The 14,649-nt window shown below is 29.4% G+C and overlaps 2 protein-coding genes across 2 annotated transcripts in view; one reads left to right on the plus strand and one right to left on the minus strand.

Moving 5' to 3' along the window:
* Window positions 1-862: 862 nt before the first annotated feature.
* Window positions 863-1,808, minus strand: LOC119689362 (palmitoyltransferase ZDHHC3-like). The gene is made up of 2 exons (XM_038104183.1): window positions 1,388-1,808; window positions 863-1,322 (listed from the first exon to the last, which is right to left on the minus strand). The coding sequence occupies exons 1-2, from the start codon at window positions 1,498-1,500 to the stop codon at window positions 884-886; spliced, it is 552 nt and encodes a 183-aa protein (XP_037960111.1). The 5' UTR covers window positions 1,501-1,808; the 3' UTR covers window positions 863-883.
* Window positions 1,809-5,161: 3,353 nt separating this feature from the next.
* LOC119688229 (signal transducing adapter molecule 1-like) overlaps window positions 5,162-14,649 on the plus strand; it is an 11,532-nt gene continuing 2,044 nt past the window's right edge. The window contains exons 1-5 of the mRNA XM_038102909.1: window positions 5,162-5,523; window positions 11,731-12,008; window positions 12,091-12,387; window positions 12,456-13,452; window positions 14,517-14,646. Of these exons, the coding sequence (XP_037958837.1) occupies window positions 5,487-5,523; window positions 11,731-12,008; window positions 12,091-12,387; window positions 12,456-13,452; window positions 14,517-14,646 (1,739 nt within the window). The 5' untranslated portion in view covers window positions 5,162-5,486. The remainder of the gene's footprint in view (window positions 5,524-11,730; window positions 12,009-12,090; window positions 12,388-12,455; window positions 13,453-14,516; window positions 14,647-14,649) is intronic.

Raw genomic sequence — 14,649 nt, forward strand, 5'->3', positions numbered from 1 at the left:
AGGCGAATACATGGGTTAAAATGTGAATAGATATAGGTTGTATGCAAGGGAAGAGGAGTATCTAAGAGTGAAAATGGATTGAGGGCTGATGGATAGAGGAATTTAAATTGAAGTCAACCAGGATCAAGGCGGAAAATATATATACGATCTATATATGCAGACCGTTCCTTTCCGTTTATATAGAAATACATTAATAATAACTTATATTCACATCCGTACAATCGTTTTAAATAAATCATTTTAAGTAATATTGCTGCAATTTTAAATGTTTGTTTAGTTTTTTCAAATTCTCTAGGTTTTCATTTTAATACCTGAATTACCTCTTCACTAAAGCTGTCTGCATATTTTTAACTTAAAAGTGTTTAAAAATACGCATTTGCATCACGCGATGTATTATGGACAGGGTCTCAAAGGAGCTCTAAATACTCTAAAGTGTTTTTTTTTATAAAAAGCATACAACGTTAATGTTTTGCCGGATTTTACTTATAAAACAAACTTTTTGCTGTACAGAAGATTAATTAGAAAATAGAAAATGATTAAATCATTCGCAATAAGTTTTAAGTCTTAATTATAATAATAATTGAGACTCACTGATGAATATTTTTTATAAATGCAAATCAAAATAAAACTAACAAATTTTATTCCCAAAAAAATTACACGCAAAATTTTTTTTACACGAATCTCTACGCGAAAATGTACAGCATGCACAAAAAAGTCCCGTTAAATAGCGTCGTATTTGGCGCTAGAGTCATCGATAACACCCGCTTCGATAAATTTGCATATAAGAAAAAATTTTATGTAGGAAAGCAAAAAATAGAAGCTAAAAATTCCTCAAAAAACTATGAAATCTGCTATTCTGGTATAAAACAGTTATTCGACATACTTACATTCTTGTTTGGGATTCAATCACATTTGCGTTACATTCCTCACAAGGATATATCCAGGACCCGACAACGAGCGCCGCCGAGTACAATGATAAGAGACCAACATAAACTAGAAATTGCAGAAAGAATTTCTGGTTGCGCTCACCCACACAATTATTTATCCATGGACAATGATGATCCATGCGTCGTATGCACCTTTTGCAAATCCTGCAATGATGCGCACGTGGTGGTCTATAGGTTTCACAACGTGTGCATACAGTCCATTCATTATGTCCATTTGCACCATTATTTTTACCAGTAGTATGCAGGTCCGAGAAGTCTAAGCGATTTGCAGGCAATGGTACTGTGCCAGGGTCCGAAAGAACTGCCTTGAGGTGTGACATACTCAACAGGAAAACGACTGTGTTGAATAGCACAACATGCAATGGCGCCCATATACTAATTGGAGAAAAAATTGCATTAACCAACATAATTATGGAAGTAATATTCTAATAAGAAAATACCTGGCCTGCATTGTCTGCATAATAATCCATCGCATTACAACATAGTCCGCATAGAAAACCGCACCGTAGGTAATAATAAGGCATACAATGCCGCACGGATCGCGCACAAACATGATTAATTCACTTTAAAAAAAATTAACAGTTAACAGTTAGTTTCTAGGAATGGTGATATTTGCGGCGTCAGTTCTGTACAAATTTTGACAAACAAAAGAAAATAATTTCAACATATCACATTCACCATAACTGACATATATATCTTTGTACTTTTAAATTTAATTTAATTTGATTTGAATTACATATAACATGAATTTTAATGTTTTCTCAAAATGTTCTTTATTTATGAAACCCGCAACACTCCACTACCACCTTCACACCTAGCATGATAGCTTACGAATGTCTTTGATAATTATTTGTCAGATATGTCATAAACTGACAAACAGAAATAAGTGTTGTAAAATGATAATTTCTTTGTAAGCATACTATGTCACAATCTATATACAGTATTTGTTAGACACATTTCTAATATGTTTCCATATCACAATTAAATACCCCATTTATGCGAGCATTAAAAATGTTGATTTTAAATTCACAAAAAAACATCTATTTAATTCATATTGGCAAATAATTGTAGTATATTTTATAATGTTGCTCATTCAGAAACAGTAATTAATCGCAATTTTATATAAATTTTGTTTCCAATATTTGTTTCTGTATACTCGTAAATCAAGACGCTGAAAGTTGTAGCAATATATTTTTATGTTTTGCTGTGATTTGTGAGAATTATTTACAATATCAACACCCTGTTCTAAATAGAGAAAATAGGGAAAAATGTAAAATTTCAGTGTTTTATTTTGAAATTTCCAACTTTCTTGCCACTCCTTTTAAGACCGTGAACGAGTTTAAGTAAACTGAAGTAAAGTAAATTGAAATTTCTAGAGATTTTCTACACTGCACATATGTAAATATTTTTTTTTATTTATTTATTGCACTTATTTATTATTTTTGATTGAAAGTTTTTAAATTTATTTATTATACATCTTATAAAATGTTCACAATGGTAACATCTAATTTACCTAATTTTTATCTCTTTCTACTTGAAATTCTGGTAACTACAAACATTCGCTGCCATAATTTACTACATCCCTCAATTTACCATAAAAGCACTTTTAGCTTATTAAAATGGTTTTAAAATTGCTTTAGTAATAGTCCATTTGATGAAACCGACTAATTACAATTAATCCAAGTATTAAAACTTTTCACAATAAATATTGAAATCGGCCATTTTGATTATTTGCAATTAACAAAACTTGTGTTGTTGTTTCTGTTCCTCTTGACTTTGAATCAAATTTATGTTCTATTTTGTCTCATTTACTATTACTTTTATTCTTAATAAGGATATTATCTAATAGGACACTTAACTAATTGCCTTTTCCAATTAGAGTCTACGAAATTACAAAATACGCTATTTTATACATTTCACAGTAAGCAGTTAGAATTTTTATGAAACATCACAACACACATTATGCGTTTTAAATTATTTCATAGTATACTTTCAGAGTAAAAAAAATATATATAACCATGCAATTTAGTTGCTGAGTTTAAACGCTATATAAGAAACATTTTTTTTAAATATTGAGAAAACATTTTAAAATTAGTTTTAAAATTTGAGTATCAGTTATCAGTCGACACCAACCTAACAACTACTTTTAATTTTAGTGTGCAACCGCTCTTAAAATTGTTTTTAAATAAGTTATAAAATAAATTTTTTAGACTTACCTTAACACAGCAGTTGAATCTCTACGCTGATTATTCCACAACTAACATTTGATTTTTATATCCACTGTAACTTTATTAGCAAATAGTGATTTGAACAGGAAAAAAAAGAATCACAAGTATTACAAAAAATTTTAATATAATTTCAAATTTAAATATTTTTCAATTATAAAAAAAAAATATTTAAAATAAAAAAAATATATGTATATGAATAAGTTGATAAATTTTTATTTGTCCTGTCATATTAAATTTCTAATAAAGCATGATATAGACGATGCTACATGTATGCATACCAAGTACGCCGTGCTATTAAATCGCACTGTGTGTATTCAAGTATGCATACCAAATTTCGGTCTGTAGAAATGTACGAGGTAAAATCATACCTTGTTTCAAAGTGTATAGTAAAAAACATACGTGGTCTGCATACTTGGAGTGAATACATGCAGCATTGTCTATATGTTGCTTAAGCAATATGGACATACATTGACAGATAACAATGCATAATATTTATGTTATTAATTATGGTTATTGTAGACATAATAGGTATATTAAAAATTCGGAAAGCTGTAACTTATCTTCAACAAAAAAGTTATGTGAAGAATGGAGTAGTAAATTATGTTAATTGTTACTTAACTTCTTGAAAACTAACATAATTTACTACTGCATACATGCGTAGCACAACAAATGTAAAGTATTCCGAAACTATTTTATTATCTGTCATAGTCTGATGGATTTGAAACAAATTTCAAAATATACTTTCAAAATAAATATCTAAGAACAATATGATCAGTCTATTTTAATTTTATAAACTACAATCTACTTATTTGTGTTAATATAATTTTATTAACTATTAAGCACAATAACTATCACATTTCAGATGAGTCTAAAAACAAGTGTGATAATTTAGTCAAACACTTGAGTTTCTGTTAAGTGTATAATGGCCGTGTCCAATTGATAAAAAATATTTGTAACTTCGCGTTATAATAACAATGTAATATGTATATTATTAGGACGTTGTATATATGACATTGTTTTGTGAACACTAGAGTCCCGAAACAAAAAAATATGTATATGTTTGATATGTCTTTAAGATAGCTTACTCACTTAAAATACTACTAATACCCACATTCTACCATCATATGTCACAGATCCCACTAACTTCAGATAACTGCCACTGAGCAACATTTATTCTGCTTATAACTCCGACACATCGAAAAATTTGACAGAACTTTGCTTAGCAACTGTGCAAATAGACATAGATTATTAATAGTTAAATGTTAATAGTTGAAAAAAAAATATATTAAAAAAAAGGAAATAGCTGACATTTTGCTTAATTTCTAAATAATTTTTTATGGCATAAACAGTGATTTCTAAAAATTATGAGTTTAAGAAATTGCGATTTTCATATGTATAAGCGCGGTACATGATGATGTATATGCATATGTATATAGAAAGAGATTTAAAACTTACTGTTATATGATATAATTTATATCAAAAACATATTTTATCATATTATTCTAAGTAAGTTGAAAGTTTTTAATATAATTTTATTGTATTCAAAAGTTATAAAAAATATCAAAAAGTGGTATTTACAAGGTAAAATATAAATAATATGGTTTATAAAAAATCATAAAGTTTTGTCATTATATATGTTTTTAAATTTTATGATATTAGATTAAAATTAAATGAGTAATTTTTTAATATTTTATTTAAATTGTAATATAATTTTTAAACTAATAAATTTCTGCTAAAGATATGGTTTTTAATAAAATTTTGTTTTAATTAGATATTATTCACAAAAAGATGAAAAAAATTTTAAGATTTTATATATATATTGTAATTATTCCTTCAAATGCAACCATGCATCGCGTATTGATTTTTCATTTTGACATTTCTTTGCTACTCCCTATAATAATATTTACAAGACAGCAACACTACAATAACCGAATGACATTCGTTTTCTTTCTTAGTCACTTTGTTATAGCAACAGAAAAATATAAGATATATTGTATTTGCTAAGGTGTTTTTATGTATCGTCTCCAGTTTTTCTTAAATAAATTAACAAAAATTTTTTGAAATATATTTTAATTAGTTTAGATTGCAATAAAGAAACATTAATGTCAAATAAAGAACGAAGAACGCCGTGACAAAGTAGAAACAAAAAAACGAAATTAAATATATATCGATTAAAAATATAACAGAAAAAGAAACATTCGGAAAATTGCAATAAAAAATTTGAACGATTGTATTCGTAAAATTAATTAATAATTATTATAAGGCAACGATTTGCATTTTTATATAGAAGTTGGCTTAGTGCAATACGAAAATGTTTTTGGGACGTGGAAAGCTTGAAGTAAAGATTGGTAAGTACAACCGTTTCATATGCATAAGGTGAGGCGTGAAGTGTTATAAATGCGCCACTTAAATCTCCAGTGTACAGAAGCTCACATTATATGTTTTCACATTGGCACAACATGTAATTTCATTACATTTCATTTCTACTAAAAATAAAAAATCGCGTTCAAAAATATTGCAATTAGTTGTGTGGGTCGAAGGTTTTTTTTATTGTTTTACATATAATGCACTTTTTCACCCCCTTCGTCGCAGTATGCGTTCCTTTGTGAAAATTTGTAATATTAAGTGAATGCATATGTGTTGTGTGAGTTCTGAGTAAGTGTAGTTGTGTCGAAGTGTTGTTTTTGTTAAAATTTTCATTGGCAATTTGTGAACCACAAAGAAGGTTCGTTGCACTTCACTGCCGGTTATCAAATGATAAATCATTTATATAAAACTGTTATCATAAACTATGTCAATTTTGAAATGAAGTTTATTTATAATGAACCCTACAATCTCCACAAGTAGTTGACAACTCTGTGATGATATCGTTATACCGAGTTCAAGGACGAATGCAACTTTGGAGCCTCGAAATGGAACTGTCATACGTTGAGTGTGGAATTGCGGCTTTTCTTTTTTGCACTGATAATGGATAATTGATATACTCTACTATTTGTAACACTACTATTTGCTGTAATTTTTATTAAATTGGCTCAAAGCCATATATATGTGAAAACGATGGTATATATTGCAATGTACTTGACCTTGTGTGTTGGACATTGGAAAATTTCCCTTACGTCCGGTCACCTTTCCGTCTGTCCGTATAAAGGCTGGGTAAATAAGCCATTTCCAAAGTAAGCCAACTGAATCTGGATCCACCACAATCATTCTATTATTATAATTATTATTGTTTAATCACAAAACCTTCAAAACTTTGGCTAAGGGGGGTGTCACTAACATGACGCTAGCTGACTGTAGTCTGAATTATTATACATTCAAATCTACTTGGATTTATCATAATAAATCGATATATCAAAATAAGTTCACTACATGGTCATTTCGTTTTATTAAAGTAAATGTAATGTGTTGTTTAGTTTTTATTCTTCCAAAAAATTCTAATATAACTGCATTTTTATTGTAATAAGTTAATTATTCTGTTTATAGTTAAAAATACTTAAGCTTCATTATTTAATTCGGCAAATAAATGATTTAAATGAATTGATATTTAATATGATCGAATGATATGATATAAATAACATGCGTTATCCAAGTGTTATTTGTATCGAAGACATGCAGTTCTTGTTTGTGTAAGCCGTAGAGTTATATCCAGCAGATAATAAGAAAGGAATTCGAAATACGTACACATGGGTTAGAATGAGAAATAGGTGATGATAATATGAGAGAGTGACTCTGTTTAAGAATGAATTGAGAATGAGTGAAATTTCAATTGAAGTCTGCCTTTGTCAATATAGAGAAATCTAGCCACTTCATTCCGGCGGGTTCAAAAATCGATTGGACTCAAATTATGAATTAACGTAGTTATGCCTGACAAGTAACTGTTAAGCTTTGAATGTGCTTTAAAATCACTATAAACTTCTACGAAAAATAAGTTCTAGAAAATACTAAGTGTGCGTTCTGGAGTGATACGTCGTCTATGGCAAATAACTCAAACTTTATTTTGATGCGGCGTACATTTGTTATTGTAAAACTTATGACAGTTATTCTGTCAGTTATTCTTTAATATTAAACATTAACATAGTTTTCATTTTCCAGTCTTATTATTAAAATAGTTAAAACTTTCATTGACAACTATCAGATTATTTTGGTGGGTTAGTTTTTACTCTACTAGGTTAGTTTTTTAATTCATACCCAACTGTTTATTAGAGAGTATTTTTGAGGACACGATAATCATTGAATTCTTGTTTTAAAAACTTGATTTCTCTAGTAACATCCAGAGCAGGCTCATATATGCATTGATAAATATGTTATTTCTCATAGGTCTGTTTTAGGGACTATTGATGATTCCAGTTAAATTTTACTTAATTCATTAAGTGAATATGATAAATTTCTCTAGACTCAGTGATAGATCTGCCATCCTGCTCTTCTAAATATTATACTGTTTAATTCAACTTATGCGTCGTGATATCTGAAAAATAAGCTATTTATTCAGAAGTTCCTTAAAATGATTTGTCATTCATTTTATAATTCATTGTAGTATGTATATATAGAATAATTTGTAATATAATGTTATTAGTTTAAAGATTCTAAAACTTATTGTTAGACTTTAAACCACAGCGATTCGATAAAGACATATTCTTAAATAAAAATAAAAAAAATTCATTAAGTAACCAGTCTTGTATAAGCACTATCAATTAATGCTATTTATTGAGTGATAATGAATAGTTTTTGAGTCTTCTCTACTTCAAATATGACAATTCTTTTTAATAAAGGTGCTAATATATAAGTAAACTTCATAGCATTATAGATTAGTATTCTATAAACATTATTTTAATAACCTTGAAGCAACTGACAAGCTTGCGAAGTTACGCGTACTAAGTTCCTTGACAGAGTTCAAATTTCTTGATGGATATTCTTTTATCAGACTAATTCAGTCTTAGAAATATAGTATATAAGCTATCCGAGGAGGTTTTGGCTGGGGCCAAATACTTAAGGCAGTTCAATTAGCTTGTCAATGTCAATAATTAAAACGACAAGTTTCTCAGTATAAATTGATCTGAACACAGATTACCCACTGGTTTTCTAATGGGACACGTTTCTGTTAAATAGGTAAAATATTTAAAAGGTGGGATTAAAGAACACTAACACCTGAAGATTCTGCGATTGCATTTCGGCCAACTTATTTGCTCATGCACGGTAATTGCCAGGAAACGGGCTTAGTACTTGAGTTAAGTTAAATGAGTTCTAAGAGTAATTAGAGCTGACAGGTTTGTCAACAGGCTAATGTCGTACAGGTCAACTAAGAAGACTCTCTCCAGAGATAGTACAACTTTATAAGAAATTGAACATAAGTTGCAAAACTACCAGAGATCTAGGATATACTTTCAACGGCTTAAGAAATTTAATATCATGAACTATAACCGTATTGAGATTAAGATTGTGCTATCTAAACTGAAAACTAAATCTAGCTTTTTTACCGAACTTATTCTTTTAGTAAAAAAGTGATGTGAAATATACATGTGTTATGTGTATATATAGTATTCCCTACTATACATTCCTATTCGTGGATGACTCATTGTATTTCAAAATTAGGAAATCAAAACAGTTCATGAAACTAATTAATTCTAATATATGTATACATGAATATATATTATTTTAAGTTTTCAACGAATATAAAAACTAATTTCGAGAAGCCCTACAGAAACTCTTTATTATGTTACAAAATCTATTATTTAAAAATCGTTTGTAATTCAATCTGAAAAACAATATTAATAAATACTCGTACAATATTAATCGCACATAGCAATTATTTGTTATCGTATAATATATATGTATATAATGTAAATAACATTATAATCACATATATGTGATGAGTCACTGACTGAGTAGCTAAGTTCGTACACAGCTATATTCAATTTGATTAGATTAGTCAAAGCAGTAATGAAATTAGTGAAATGTCGAAATTATATTCGCTTTTCTTACGAATCTCTCGCAATCCATTTTATTCTCGTTAATCTACACATGCTTTGTTTACCTTCGTATTATTATTTTATCTCGATTTGTGTTTGTTATCAGTTCATTTTCTTCTGCATTTTTAATATGATTATATAGTGAAGTCTTTGCACTTGTTCCATATGTATAGATAGATATATTATTTCTGTTATATGTATGTATATGCGTTTTTTTTGTGTTCATATTTATATCAATATTTGAATTTATATCAATATCTTAATAAATTTAAACACTTTATGATTGTCATGGGTTCAAAAAATATTGACCTTACCATAATTACATACAAACGTCAATTAGTCAGGAACAAGTTCAGCTTCAGTTTTAACAAGCCGTAAAAATAAAGTAAAAGTATTAACTAAGCTTTGAGATGAAATTAAAATGAAGACGTGCATTATAATGAACGATAAAGATAATAAATAACATTTGCACTTGTCAAAATATAATGTTTTAAATAAGATCTCCGATGCCTTTTAGTCTCAAAATACACTTCTGTTCAGAACACTCTCACTTTTTCACTAACACATACTCATTCTTCTTCGCAGATATAATTCGAAAGATATAATTCACTAACGGAAAAGTTTTTGAATAGTTTTAAAATGCAATTAAATTTAATTTTTAATTAAATGAATTTTTTTGGCTGATCACACAGCTGTTTTAAGTATTACTATACCTACATTCATAACCAGTGGTTTTTGAAAAAATATCCATTGGTTTTATAAAATGGTATATAATTAATTGTTATCAAATTAAAAACAATGACCTTGCATGTTTTTTTCGAACAACCTAAGTCTGCACGAAACTTTCTTCAATTTTGCGCAATTTAAATCTCTTCGGACATATAAAGTGTTTAATCCATGTATTCGAACTTCAATTTCAATATTTCTTTTTTTTTCGGTAGATGAACAGTATTGAAAGTCAAAGTGTAAGCTGGTTCATTTTCACTTCTAAACAATCCCCACCACCTTACACTACTATTACTCTTCCACATTGTATGTATACATATTTGTAATTATTATGTTGATGCTGTTTCGAGCTAGACCACTTAAGCACTTATACTCTTTTTTAACTCAAGTTAATTTCAAAACCCCTCTTTACACCTTGACTAGATTATTGTTTAGGACTTCATCAGACTAAGCAATAATTGACCTCAGATCTGCATACCTCCCCGAGGAGCCTTTAACCATTTTGAGATTTGATAACGCGGTGTTGGTAAGTCTGTCAGTTTTCGCAAATAATTTTAGGGCTCTATCCTTTAAGTATTTGTAAATCCTTTTATTATATCTGTTTGATAGATATTCGCAGGTTACAACAACAACAACAACAACAACAACAACCGTGTGTGCCCTTAAACCACTAAAACAAGTTTTTAGAAATGATTTGTAGAAAGATACACAGCACTTAGACTCAGACTCAGACTGTGAATCTCATTTCGATATATTACAAACATTTTTAGCTCCTTTTAAGGAAGCGAAGAATACTTGGAAGAGATTAGAAACTGATATTTGTGTCAATTACGACGTTGGGACGTAACGAGCAAGATAAAAAGAAATGTTCTATTGTGTCGCCATCCAAACAAAGTGAATATAAGCTATTCTCAACTATACTTAAAAAGGTGTTTCTGGCAGATGGTGTGGTCAGTGGTCGCAATTAGTAATCTATAGTACCTGCGACATAGTTTCATTAGAAAACCTTTGTCTTTTTCACTGACTGCAGATAAAACCAACACAACAGATTTAAGCAAGCCAAGAAATGATTAAATGTTTTGGGTTCATTGGTGAAATTGTTTTGTCTGTTCACATAGTTTTTTATACATTTACATTCATGGACTAGTTTTAATGACGCAATCGTATAGATCAGGGCTATAAATCCAGTTTGGTTGTCGTTAAGAACCACGTTCACTATCCTTTTAAATTTAAATTCAGAAATTAGTTCTATGGGTATCGAGATTCTACGAATTTTTGTTTGAGAGACAGATTTGTGTGAAACCAAGACAAAGTGGTATTTGCTGTTCAAATTGTCGAAAAATATACCACCTCCTTTTCAGTACTCAAGCCATTAGTAAAAAGTCATGAAAGAGCATTAGGTGTTATCAAGTGACCGTCCCAGTTCTGACGTCCCGAAATTAAAACACGGAAAGTATGAACTAACTGCAAGTTTGGTGTTTGGTGCATCTGCTGGTATTGTCGGCATATCTGTAGCAGTTTCTCTGAACTTTAGTTTGGATGGCGATACCAAACCAAATGCTGCTTCAGTCTGCTGATGACGTTGGCAGTTTCGCTGTAGTTAAACAAGTTTAGCGGGAGGAGGGTTCGTTTTTAGAGTAAATATTTTTGAAAAATAACTGTTAAACAATAAAGAAAATGATTATGTTATACATCCGACATGAAAAATTGATAAAAAAGAAATATATATAATAACGTGCAATATTTTGAACTGATAGTGATTGAACTGTTTGTGTCAATTTATCAAATCATTTTAAAAAAACTATATATGAACATATGAACTATATCCAGTTTGCTTATTAATTGCTTTAAATTTACTTATAGAAAAAGCGACAAGTGAGAATAATGTGAACGAAAATTGGGGATCAATACTCGATGTATGCGATATGGTCACTTCAAATACTGGTTCAGCTAAGGAATGTCTAAGAGCAATTTTGAAACGAATGAATCATGAAGATCCACATGTTATTATGCAGGCTATAACACTTTTGGATGCATGCTCAAGTAATTGTGGCAAGCCGTTCCATCTAGTGATTGCTTCATATGAGTTTGAAACTGAATTTCGACGCTTATTAACAAAATCACAACCAAAAGTGGCAGCTGTAAGTATTTTAATAACATTATGTTCTTATACACTTATATGTTTTCAATAAATCATTTATATATAACAATTATATATAACAGCGAATGTGTCAGGTGCTAAAATCTTGGGCTGAAACTGATTATAAAAAAGATCCTGAGCTAAATTTAATCCCTTCACTGTGCGAGAAACTTATGCATGAAGATTATGATTTTGGTAGTTTATCTGATAAACCAAAATCAAAATCATCTGCATCAAAGGAGCAAAATGCTGCAAATACTCAACAACAAGAAGAAGCTGAAATTGCCTATGCGATTCAACTATCGCTGAAAGATTCCAAATCTAGTCCGAAACATCAAGTTGGTTCTAGCAGTGCTACTAGTAACACCAGTTCAGCTTATGTATGTAGTAAAATTTTATATTTTAAACATATTCTCCATGTTGATTTTTTTTTCCATTAAATAAATAGCCTTCACTGTATCCATCAGTAGCGGGTGCCGGTTCGTTAGGAAGTGTTAATTCAACTGGTACTGGTTCCAATAATTCAGCAACATCACAAACAGAACCACGTAAAGTGCGTGCTTTATATGATTTTGAAGCTGCTGAAGAAAATGAATTGACTTTCTTTGCTGGTGAAATTATACACGTTTTAGATGATACAGATCCGAATTGGTGGAAGGGTATGAATCAACGTGGTGATGGTTTGTTCCCATCTAATTTTGTTACTGCAGACTTATCTGTTGATCCAGAACGTTTAGATATTAACCAACAAAGTAAGTCAAAGAAAAATGTACAATTTGATGATGACGTTAAGGAGCTGCAACAAAAGACTGAAGCTGCTGCCGTTGCAGCTGCCAATCAACAAGTTGAAATTGATGAAATAAAAATAGATCGTTTGCTGCATTTGTTGCATGAGGCAAATCCTGAAGATCCATCACAAGATAGCGATGAAATGTTACGCTTAGAACAAGAAGTACATCAAATGGGTCCTTTAATTGATGCAGAACTTGAACATATTGATCGCAAGCATGCACAATTAACGCAATTGTCGAGTGATTTGGTAGATGCAATTAATATGTATCATTCTTTGATGCGTGATGGTGCCATGATGAATAATGGTAATATTTTACGAAGTGGTAATATGATGCAACAATACCCAGGTTACGGTGCGTCTCCTGAACAGAGGGGGTCTACGTGGGGGTTACGTGGTTATGCTCCTCAAATGTCCGCTAACTATGGGCTTCATTCGTTACCATACAGCAATACAGGTCAATTACCACCAATGACAGTACCACCAACAAATGATGCATCAATTCCTAATACAGATATTATGGGTGTGCCTGGTAGTACTTTTCCACCAAACGCGCAGTTACCAATTTTAAGCGTTGGCCAGCAGCAAATATCTGTGCCAATGTCACTACAAAATGGACATCTTAATTCACAACCAATGAATAGCCTTATGAATGGTAAATATAGAGTTACGAATATATATTGATATATAATAATGCTTAAAGGGTGTGCTTGTAGTTAATATCTGGATCTTTGAAAGTTGTTGGTTAAAAAGTTTTAAGCATAAAACTATTTGATTAATTTATCAAATTTTTAATTTATTTTTAATTAATTGAATAATAAATTTAGTATTTGCTAAATTTTTTTATACAAATATATATAGTTAAAATTTCTATTTATTTCTATTTCTATTACATTAAAAGTTTTATTTTTGCGTACAAAAAATAGTTTTTTTTTGAGTTTTTCCTTTTTAAGGCACGAATATTAATTATTTTTGAAGAATATGATAGACAAATTTAATTATTATTTTTTATAATATATAACTGCGTATTCATCTTATATAGTTATTGTATTCAAATAAAAAAATTAAATTCATTTTAAATTCATTCTTTTTCATATAAGTTAAATTGTATAAATATTTATAATTATTATTAATAAGTATTATTTATTTTATATTTTTCTTTGTATTCATCTTATACCATATACCCAGCAGGAGAAAAAAATCGATGCATTAACACAAAGCATCTAAAAGTATCACTAAAAAATCGAAAATTTCATATAAAAATCATTTATATTTGTATATATATTTTATTATTATATGTATTTTAAAATAATAAATAAATAAATTAATATTATATTTTTTATTAAAAAGTTATATATAAGCGTATATGTGTATGCATAATATTGCGCATGAAAATATTGACGTGAAATACAGCATAAAACAATAAATTTGGCATATCGATTCCTTAAAGCTACTTAAAACCTCAATAAAGCATCAATGCATTTCGGATTCTTCTGGCATCGACACCACTATAAGCTGCTGGGTAGATATTGTATTTAAATAAAACAATTTATTTTTATATAAGTTAAATTATGTTATTATGTATTACTATTATTAATAAATATTGTCTATTGGCACACTTCTTATTTATCAGGTTAAGTGATTGTTTTTATTAAACTTCATTCAAATTTTTTTCATTAAAAATAAATTAAATTAAATTGTTTATTTTAACATTTACAGCATTGCCACACATAAATTCGTCAATGCCACTTGGACAACAAATGCAACATCCACATCCACATCCACAAAATTTTCAAATGTTACCACAGCAAACACAACAGCAATTACCACCACAATCGCAGTATCCACAGCA

This window comes from Teleopsis dalmanni, chromosome X (genome assembly GCF_002237135.1).
Source record: "Teleopsis dalmanni isolate 2A chromosome X, ASM223713v2, whole genome shotgun sequence".
NCBI lineage: Eukaryota > Metazoa > Arthropoda > Insecta > Diptera > Diopsidae > Teleopsis > Teleopsis dalmanni.

Bases quoted from the DNA above. Each gene is read 5' to 3' on its own strand.
- LOC119689362 (XM_038104183.1), bottom strand. From the start codon at position 1,500: ATGTTTGTGCGCGATCCGTGCGGCATTGTATGCCTTATTATTACCTAC. The intron at 1,323-1,387 runs GTATTTTCTTAT...TTCTCCAATTAG, and splicing joins ATGCAGACAATGCAGGCCAG to TATATGGGCGCCATTGCATG.